Source organism: Schistocerca cancellata, chromosome 4, assembly GCF_023864275.1.
Source record: "Schistocerca cancellata isolate TAMUIC-IGC-003103 chromosome 4, iqSchCanc2.1, whole genome shotgun sequence".
NCBI classification, from domain to species: domain Eukaryota; kingdom Metazoa; phylum Arthropoda; class Insecta; order Orthoptera; family Acrididae; genus Schistocerca; species Schistocerca cancellata.
In genome coordinates, this window is record NC_064629.1 from 212,964 (window position 1) to 224,055 (window position 11,092).

Sequence of the window (11,092 nt, forward strand, 5' to 3'; positions counted from 1 at the left end):
ATCTCAAATTACATCGCGATTCAATACATCGTCCTCCAGCCGACTTGTCTCCAAGGGGATATTGCTGCCTCGGGCACCTTATTGTCCGTCTCCTGTGAGTCTAGTTTTTCGAATCTGACGCAAAACTGATGTTAATTGTAACGTTCAGGGTGTCTAATGAAGATGGGAAACTCAAATTGCACCGCAATTTAATACATCGTCCTCCAGCCGACTTGTCTCCAAGGGGATATTGCTGCCTCGGGCACCTTATGGTCCGTCTCCTGTGAGTCTAGATTTTGGAATCCGACGCAAAACTGATGTTAATTGTAACATTCAGGGCCTCCTAATGACGATGGAAATCTCAAATTGTATCGCGATTCAATACATCGTCCTCCAGCCGACTTGTCTCCAAGGGGATATTACTGCCTCGGGCACTTTATGGTCCGTCTCTTGCGAGTCTAGATTTTCGAATCCGAGGCAAAACTGATAGTTAATTGTAACTTTCAGGGCCTCCTAATGGCGATGAAAATCTCAAATTGCATCGCGAATCAAGACATCGTCCTGCAGCCGACTTGTCTCCATGGGGATATTGCTGCCTCGGGCACCTTATGGTCCGTCTCCTGTAAGTCTAGTTTTTCGAATCTGACGCAAAACTGATGTTAATTGTAACATTCAGGGCCTCTAAATGACGATGGAAATCTCAAATTGCATCGCGATTCAATACATCGTCCTCCAGCCGACTTGTCTCCCAGGGGATATTGCTTCCTCGGGCACCTTATGATCAGTCTCTTGTGAGTCTAGATTTTCGAATCCGACGCAAAACTGATAGTTACTTGTAACGTTCAGGGCCTCTAATGACGATGGAAGACTCAAATTGCATCGCAATTCAATACATCGTCCTCCAGCCGACTTGTGTACAAGGGGATATTGCTCCCTTGGGCACCTTATGATCCGTCTCCTGCGAGTCTATATTTTCGAATCGGACGAAAAACTGATGTTAATTGTAACATTCAGGGCCTCATAATGACGATTGAAATCTCAAATTGCATCGCGATTCAATACATCGTCCTCCAGCCGATTTGTCTCCAAGGGGATATTGCTGCCTCGGGCACCTTATGCTCCGTCTCCTATGAGTCTGTATTTTCGAATCGGACGCAAAACTGATGTTAATTGTAACATTCAGGGCCTCCTAATGACGATGGAAATCTCAAATTGCATCGCGATTCAATACAACGTCCTCCAGCCGACTTGTCTCCAAGGGGATATTGCTGCCTCGGGCACCTTATGGTCCGTCTCTTGTGAGTCTAGATTTTCGAATCGGACGCAAAACTGATAGGTAATTGTAACGTTCAGGGCCTTCTAATGACGAGGGAACACTCAAATTGCGACGAGATTCAATATATCGTCCTGCAGCCGACTTGTCTACAAGGGGATATTGCTGCTTGGGCACCTTATGGTCCGTCTCCTGCGAGTCTAGATTTTCGAATCCGACGCAAAACTGATAGCTAATTGTAACGTTCAGGGTCTCCTAATGGCGATGAAAATCTCAAATTGCATCGCGAATCAATACATCGTCCTCCAGCCGACTTGTCTCCAAGGGGATATTGCTGCCGCGGGCACCGTATGGTCCGTCTACTGTGAGTCTTGATTTTCGAATCCGACGCAAAACTGATGGTTAATTGTAACGTTCAGGGCCTCCTAATGACGATGGAACACTCAAATTGCATCGGGATTCAATACATCGTCCTCCAGCCGATTTGTCTCCAAGGGGATATAGCTGCCAGGGGCACCGTATGGTCCGTCTCCTGTGAGTCTTGATTTTCGAATCCGACGCAAAACTGATGGTTAATTGTAACTTTCAGGGCCTCCTAATGACGATGGAACACTCAATTTGCGTCGCGATTCAATGCATCGTCCTCCAGCCGACTTGTCTACAAGGGGATATTGCTGCTTGGGCACCTTATGGTCCGTCTCCTGCGAGTCTAGATTTTCGAATCCGACGCAAAACTGATAGCTAATTGTAACGTTCAGGGTCTCCTAATGGCGATGAAAATCTCAAATTGCATCGCGAATCAATACATCGTCCTCCAGCCGACTTGTCTCCAAGGGGATATTGCTGCCTCGGGCACCTTATTGTCCGTGTCCTGTGAGTCTAGTTTTTCGAATCTGACGCAAAACTGATGTTAATTGTAACGTTCAGGGCATCTAATGAAGATGGAAAACTCAAATTGCATCGCAATTTAATACATCGTCCTCCAGCCACTTGTCTCCAAGGGGATATTTCTGCCTCAGGCACCTTATGACCCGTCCCCTGTAAGTCTAGATTTTCGAATCCGACGCAAAACTGATGGTTAGTTGTAACGTTCAGGGCCTCCTAATGACGATGGAAAACTCAAATTGCATGTGCGATTCAATACATTGTCCTCCAGCCGACTAGTCTCCACGGGATATTGCTGCCTCGGGCACTTTATGGTCCGTCTCCTGTGAGCCTAGATTTTCGAATCCGACGGAAAACTGATGGTTAATTGTAACGTTCAGGGCCTCCTAATGCCGATGGAAAACTCAAATTGCATTTGAGATTCAATACATCGTCCTCCAGCCGACTAGTCTCCAAGGGGATATTGCTGCCTGGGGCACCTTACCGTCCGTCACCTGTGAGTCTAGATTTTAGAATCGGACGCAAATCCGATAGTTAATTGTAACGTTCAGGGCCTCCTAATGACGATGGAAAACTCAAATTGCATCGCGATTCAATACATCGTCCTCCAGCTGACTTATCTTCAAGGGGATATTGCTGTATATGGCACCATATGGTCCGACTCTTGTGAGTCTAGATTTTCGAATCCGACGCAAAACTGATGTTAATTGTAACGTTCAGGGCCTCCTGATGACAATGGAACACTCACATTCCGTCCAGATTCAATACATTGTCCTCTAGCCGACTAGTCTCCAAGGGGATATCGCTGCCTCGGGCACCTTATGGTCCGTCTCTTATGAGTCTAGATTTTCGAATTCGACGCAAAACTGATGGTTAATTGTAACGTTCAGGGCCGCCTAATGACGATGGAACACTCAAATTGCGTTGCGATTCAATACATCGTCCTCCAGCCAAATTGTCTCCAAGATATGCTGCTGTCTCGGACACTTTATAGTCCGTCTCCTGTGAGTCTAGATTTTCGAATCGGATGCAAAACTGATAGTTAATTGTAACTTTCAGGGCTTCCTAATCACGATGGAACACTCAAATGGCATCGCGATTCAATACATCATCCTCCAGCCGACTTGTTTCCAATGGCATATTGCTGCCTCGGGCACCTTATGGTCCGTCTCCTGTGAGTCTAGATATTCGAATCCGACGCAAAACTGATGGTTAATTGAAACAATCAGGGCCTCCTAATGACGATGGAACACTCAAATTGCGTCGCGATTCAATACATCGTCCTCCAGCCGACTTGTCTACAAGGGGATTATGCTGCCTTGGGCACTTTGTGGTCCGTCTCCTGCGAGTCTAGATTTTCGAATCCGACGCAAAACTGATAGTTAATTGTAGCGTTCAGGGCCTCCTAATGGCGATGAAAATCTCAAATTGCATCGCGATTCAATACATCGTCCTCCAGCCGACATGTCTCCAAGGGGATATTGCTGCCTCGGGCACCTTATGGTCCGTCTCCTGTGAGTGTAGATTTTCGAATCCGACGCAAAACTGATAGTTAATTGTAACGTACAGGGCCTCTAATAACGATGGAAAACTCAAATTGCAACGCAATTCAATACATCGTCCTCCAGCCGACTTGTCTCCAAGGGGATATTGCTGCCTCAGGCACCTTATGCTCCGTCTCCTTTGAGTCTAGATTTTCGAATCGGACGCAAAACTGATGGTTAATTGTAACGTTCAGGGCCTCCTAACGGCGATGAAAACCTCAAATTGCATCGCGAATCAATACATCGTCATCCAGCCGACTTGTCTCCAAGGGGATATTGCTGCCTCGGGCACCTTATGGTTCGTCTCTTGTGAGTCTAGATTTTCGAATCCGACGCAAAACTGATGGTTAATTGAAACGTTCAGGGCCTCCTAATGATGATGGAACACTCAAATTGCGTCGCGATTCAATACATCTTCCTCCAGCCGACTTGTCTACAAGGGGATATTGCTGCCTTGGGCACCTTATGGTCCGTGTCCTGTGAGTCTAGATTTTCGAATCGGACGCAAAACTGATGTTAATTGTAACATTCAGGGCCTCCTAATGACGATGGAAATCTCAAATAGAATCGCGATTCAATACATCGTCCTCCAGCCGACTCCAAGGTGATATTGCTGCCTCGGGCACCTTATGATCCGTCTCCTGTGAGCCTAGATTTTCGAATCCGACGCAAAACTGATGATTAATTGTAACGTTCAGGGCCTCCTAATGACGATTGAAATCTCAAATTGCATCGCGATTCAATACATCGTCCTCCAGCGGAATTGTCTCCAAGAGGATATTGCTGCCTCGGGCACCTTATGGTCCGTCTCCTGTGAGTTTAGATTTTCGAATCCGACGCTAATATGATGGTTAATTGTAAAGTTCAGGGTCTCCTAATGACGATGGAACACTCACATTCCGTCCAGATTCAATACATCGTCCTCCAGCCGACTTGTCTCCTAGGGAATATTTCTGCCTCGTACACCATATGGTCCGTCTCCTGTGAGTCTAGATGTTCGAATCCGACGCAAAACTGATAGTTAATTGTAAGGTTCAGGGCCTCCTAATGGCGATGAAAATCTCAAACTACATCGAGATTCAATACATCGTCCTCCAGCCGACTTGTCTCCAAGGGGATAGTGCTGCCTCGGGAACTTTATGGTCCGTCTCCTGTGAGTCTAGTTTTTCGAATCTGACGGAAAACTGATGTTAATTGTAACATTCAGGGCCTCCTAATGACGATGGAAATCTCAAATTGCATCGCGATTCAATACATCGTCCTCAGCCGACTTGTCTCCAAAGGGATATTGCTGTCTCGGGCACCTTATGATCCGTCTCCTGTGAGTGTAGATTTTCGAATCCGACGCAAAACTGATAGTTAATTGTAACGTTTAGGGCCTCTAATGACGATGGAAATCTCAAATTGCATCGCGATTCAATACATCGTCCTCAAGCCGACTTGTCTCCAAGGGGATATTGCTGCCTCGGGCACCTTATGCTGCGTCTCCTGTGAGTCTAGATTTTCGAATCGGACGCAAAACTGATGTGAATTGTTACGTTCAGGGCCTCCTAATGACGATGAAAATCTCAGATTGCATAGCGAATCAATACATCGTCGTCCAGCCAACTTGTCTCCAAGGGGATATTGCTGCCTCGGGCACCTTATGCTCCGTCTCCTGTGAGTCTGTATTTTCGAATCGGACGCAAAACTGATGTTAATTGTAACATTCAGGGCCTCCTAATGACGATGGAAATCTCAAATTGCATCGCGATTCAATACATCGTCCACCAGCCGACTTGTCTCCAAGGGGATATTGCTGCCTCGGGCACCTTATGGTCCGTCTCCTGTGAGTCTACATTTTCGAATCGGATGCAAAACTGATAGTTAATTGTAACTTTCAGGGCTTCCTAATCACGATGGAACACTCAAATGGCATCGCGATTCAATACATCGTCCTCCAGGCGACTTGTCTCCAAGGGGATATTGCTGCCTCGGGCACCTTATGGTCCGACTCCTGTGAGTCTAGATTTTCGAATCGGACGCAAAACTGATAGTTAATTGTAACGTTCAGGGCCTCCTAATGGCGATGGAAAACTCAAATTGCATCGCGATTCAATACATCGTCCTCCAGCCGACTTGTCTCCAAGGGGATATTGCTGCCTCCGGCACCTTATGGTCCGTCTCCTGTGAGTCTAGATTTTCGAATCCGACGCAAAGCTGATGGTTAATTGAAACGTTCAGGGCCTCCTAATGACGATGGAACACTCAAATTGCGCCGCGATTCAATACATCGTCCTCCTGCCGACTTGTCTACAAGGGGATATTGCTGCCTTGGGCACCTTATGGTCCGTCTCCTGCGAGTCTAGATTTTCGAATCGGACGAAAACTGATAGGTAATTGTAACGTTGAGGGCCTCCTTTTGACGAGGGAACACTCAAATTGCGACGAGATACAATATATCGTCCTCCAGCCGACTTGTCTCCAAGGGAATATTTCTGCCTCGCACACCTTATGGTCCGTCTCCTGTGAGTGTAGATTTTCGAATCCGACGCAAAACTGATGGTTAATTGTAACGTTCAGGGCCTCCTAATGACGATGGAAAACTCAAATTGCATGTGCGATTCAATACATCGTCCTCCAGCCGACTAGTCTCCAAGGGGATATTGCTGCCTGGGGCACATTATGGTCCGTCTCCTGTGAGTCTAGATTTTCGAATCCGACGCCAAACTGATGTTAATTGTAACATTCAGGGCCTCCTAATGACGATTGAAATCTCAAATTGCATCGCGATTCAATACATCGTCCTCCAGCGGAATTGTCTCCAAGAGGATATTGCTGCCTCGGGCACCTTATGGTCCGTCTCTTGTCAGTCTAGATTTTCGAATCGGACGCAAAAGTGATGGTTAATTGTAACGTTCAGGGCCACCTAATGACGATGGAACACTCAAATTGCGTCGCGATTCAATATATCGTCCTCTGGCTGTCTTGTGTCCAAGGGGATATTGCTGCCTGGGGCACCTTATGGTCCGTCTCCTGTGAGTTTAGATTTTCGAATCCGACGCAAAACTGATGGTTAATTGTAAAGTTCAGGGTCTCCTACTGACGATGGAACACTCACATTCCGTCCAGATTCAATACATCGTCCTCCAGCCGACTTGTCTCCTAGGGAATATTTCTGCCTCGTACACCATATGGTCCGTCTCCTGTGAGTCTAGATGTTCGAATCCTACGCAAAACTGATAGTTAATTGTAAGGTTCAGGGCCTCCTAATGGCGATGAATATCTCAAACTACATCAAGATTCAATACATCGTCCTCCAGCCGACTTGTGTCCAAGGGGATAGTGCTGCCTCGGGAACTTTATGGTCCGTCTCCTGTGAGTCTAGTTTTTCGAATCTGACGGAAAACTGATGTTAATTGTAACATTCAGGGCCTCCTAATGACGATGGAAATCTCAAATTGCATCGCGATTCAATACATCGTCCTCAGCCGACTTGTCTCCAAGGGGATATTGCTGTCTCGGGCACCTTATGATCCGTCTCCTGTGAGTGTAGATTTTCGAATCCGACGCAAAACTGATAGTTAATTGTAACGTTCAGGGCCTCTAATGACGATGGAAATCTCAAATTGCATAGCGATTCAATACATCGTCCTCCAGCCGACTTGTCTCCAAGGGGACATTGCTGCCTCCGGCACCTTATGGTCCGTCTCCTGTGAGTCTACATTTTCGAATCCGACGCACAGCTGATGGTTAATTGAAACGTTCAGGGCCTCCTAATGACGATGGAACACTCAAATTGCGCCGCGATTCAATACATCGTCCTCCTGCCGACTTGTCTACAAGGGGATATTGCTGCCTTGGGCACCTTATGGTCCGTCTCCTGCGAGTCTAGATTTTCGAATCGTACGAAAACTGATAGGTAATTGTAACGTTGAGGGCCTCCTTTTGACGAGGGAACACTCAAATTGCGACGAGATACAATATATCGTCCTCCAGCCGACTTGTCTCCAAGGGAATATTTCTGCCTCGCACACCTTATGGTCCGTCTCCTGTGAGTCTAGATTTTGGAATCGGACGCAAAACTGATAGTTAATTGTAACGATCAGGGCCTCTAGTGACGATGGAAAACTCAAATTGCAACGCGATTTAATACATCGTCTTCCAGCCGACTTGTCTCCAAGGGGATATTGCTGCCTCGGGCACCTTATGGTCCGACTCCTGTGAGTCTAGATTTTCGAATCGGACGCAAAACTCATGGTTAATTGTAACGTTCAGGGCCTCTTAACGGCGATGAAAATCTCAAATTGCATCACGAATCAATACATCGTCCTCCACTCGACTTGTCTCCAAGGGGATATTGCTACCTCGGGCACCTTATGGTCCGTCTCCTGTGAGTCTAGATTTTGGAATCCGACGCAAAACTGATGTTAATTGTAACATTCAGGGCCTCCTAATGACGATGGAAATCTCAAATTGCATCGCGATTCAATACATCGTCCTCCAGCCGACTCCAAGGTGGTATTGCTGCCTCGGGCACCTTATGATCCGTCTCCTGTGAGTCTAGATTTTCGAATCCGACGCAAAACTGATGATTAATTGTAACGTTCAGGGCCTGCTAATGACGATGGAAAACTCAAATTGCATCGCGATTTAATACATCGTCCTCAAGCCGACTTGTCTCCAAGGGGATATTGCTGCCTCAGGCACCTTATGGTCCGTCGCCTGTGAGTCTAGATTTTCGAATCCGACGCAAAACTGATGGTTAATTGTAACGTTCAGGGCCTCCTAATGACGATGGAAAACTCAAATTGCATGTGCGATTCAATACATCGTCCTCCAGCCGACTAGTCTCCAAGGGGATATTGCTGCCTGGGGCACCTTATGGACCGTCTCCTGTGAGTCTAGATTTTCAAATCCGACGCAAAACTGATGGTTAATTGTAACGTTCAGTGCCTCCTAATGACGATGGAAAACTCAAATTGCGTCGCGATTCAATAAATCTTCCTCCAGCCGACTGGTCTCCAAGGGGATATTGCCGCCTCAGGCACCTTATGTTCCGTTACCTGTGAGTCAAGATTTTCGAATCGGAAGCAAAACCGATAGTTAATTGTAACGTTCAGGGTCGCCTAATGACGATGGAAAACTCAAATTGGATCGCGATTCAATACATCGTCCTCCAGCTGACTTGTCTTCAAGTGGATATTGCTGCCTATGGCACCTTATGGTCCGTCTCTTGTGAGTCTAGATTTTCGAATCGGACGCAAAACTGATGGTTAACTCTTTGGAGCACGGTGGTATACATAGTATACCACCTTTTGAAAATTTTCTTGGCTCTTTGCACAGTGGTTTAACTGCACGACCACCACTCTAATATGCTCACCTAGTTCTCTACTTATCAGACAGATGGCACTCACTGCCTATAAGGAATCAGTTCCCGCCAAGAATTGCATAGATTACAACTGTGAAAGCTGCGTGCTGAGTTGTGCATGGTTTTTGCGTGTGAATAGTGGTTTATAACGAATTTCTTGTTGCGCCTGTGTTTTTTCCATATCTTGGACGTCACAGCTACGGTATGAACCCATGTATACATTCATATGCACAATCTTCCGTTATTTATATACAATTTATTTTGGTGGTATATTATTTGTACCACCGTGCATGTAGCAGTATTCTATTGCATTTCGTTTCCTAGTATAAAATTCGAAATCCTCCGCTACAAAGTTTAGTTTTTAATTGTGTTGTGACTTATTTTAGCTCTTTCTCCATTTTGTTTTGCTTACGTATTCTTTACTTGGATTCAGGCTGTTGTTTGAAAATGAAAATGTCAAGAAGAGGCTTACGAGATGAAGAAATCGAACGATTATTGTGTGAAATTCCATCAGACGAGGATTCCACTGTTGACACCACAGATGACGAATCTGATTATGAAGCAAGCATTGTTGCGGAGGCTATTGTGTCGTCTGAAGGCGAAGTTTCAGAGAGCGAGGAAGAAAGTGAGTCCACTCCGCCAAAACGCGCTGCTGACACAGCGCCAACTTGGGGACAACAATTCAATGCTACCTCAGGAATGCAGTTCGACAGTGAATCAGGACCAAGTGCTTTTATTAGGGACATTGATGATCCAGAACCTATCGATATATTCGAAAAAATATTTCCAAAAGAGCTAGTTGAGCTAATCGTTTTCCAAACAAATTTATATGCGACGCAATCTGGCAAGTCTTTCACTCCAACAACTGACAATGAAATACGAACTTTCCTGGGAATCAACATTTTGATGGGTATAAAGCGTATGCCAGCATACAGAGACTACTGGTCTAGTGCCCCAGAACTTCATGATCGTTATATTGCATCTCTGATGGCAGTAAATCGGTTTGGATGGTTACTGAGGAACATTCATCTGAATGATAACACATTGCATCCAGAAAAAGGACACCCAGGTTATGACAAACTGTACAAGCTGCGACCAGTGATCAAGATACTATCTGAATCTTTTTCCAAGTGTTACCAACCCAGCAAACACCTAGCAATTGATGAGTCAATGATCAAATTCAAAGGCCGCAACAGTATGAAACAATACATGAGAGATAAACCCATAAAGCGTGGTTACAAAGTGTGGATGCTGTGTGACAAGACCTCTTACAACTTGAAATTTGATATTTACACCGGAAAAGTAGGTGACACAGTGCAAACAGGCCTTGGGGAGCATGTAGTGCTGAGTTTGTCCTCTGAACTCGTAAATAAAGGCCATTATCTTTATTTCGACAACTATTTCAATAGCTATAACTTGTTGGCTGGTTTACAGCAGAGAAACATATATGCCTGTGGGACAGTTCAACCAACAAGGAAACATTTACCCAAATTAAAAACAGACAAAGAATTAAGCAGAGGTGAATTTGACTGGAGGGTCAGCAACTGTGGCATCCTCTACTTGAAGTGGAAAGATAAGAGAGCTGTTCATCTCCTTTCAAATTTTCACAGTCCTGAAGTTACTACAGTGACTCGCCGTGAAAGAGATGGTTCACGCATAGAGCTACCTTGTCCTCAAGCAGTGATGGATTACAATGCACACATGAACAATGTCGACAAGTTCGACCAACTGAAAAAATCATATGAAATAAGCCGGAGAAGTAAAAAGTGGTGGCACCGAATATTCTTTCACCTGCTTGATGTCAGTATCGTCAACAGCTATATAATTTGGAAGGAACTAGGCGATAGAGAAAAAATGACTGCCAAAGTCTTCAGGATGAGTATCCTGCAAAGCTTAGTAACCCAGAAAACACCATTGAGGCCATCTAGACTTCATGAGAGTCAAGTCCACGTAAAGAAAAACAAGCCATATGTTTCCTCACGCCAGCGTCTCGACAATTCATCCCACCAGCCAGAGCGTACTACCGCCAGACGTTGTGCGAAATGCAGTACAAAAAAGAAG

The 11,092-nt window shown here is 45.5% G+C and overlaps 1 protein-coding gene across 1 annotated transcript; it reads left to right on the forward strand.

Annotated features, from left to right (window-relative positions):
- The first annotated feature begins 9,484 nt into the window (after positions 1–9,484).
- On the forward strand, positions 9,485–10,554 carry LOC126184946 (piggyBac transposable element-derived protein 4-like). Its single transcript, XM_049927620.1, has 2 exons — positions 9,485–10,379; positions 10,466–10,554. The coding sequence occupies exons 1-2, from the start codon at positions 9,485–9,487 to the stop codon at positions 10,552–10,554; spliced, it is 984 nt and encodes a 327-aa protein (XP_049783577.1).
- Positions 10,555–11,092: the final 538 nt, after the last annotated feature.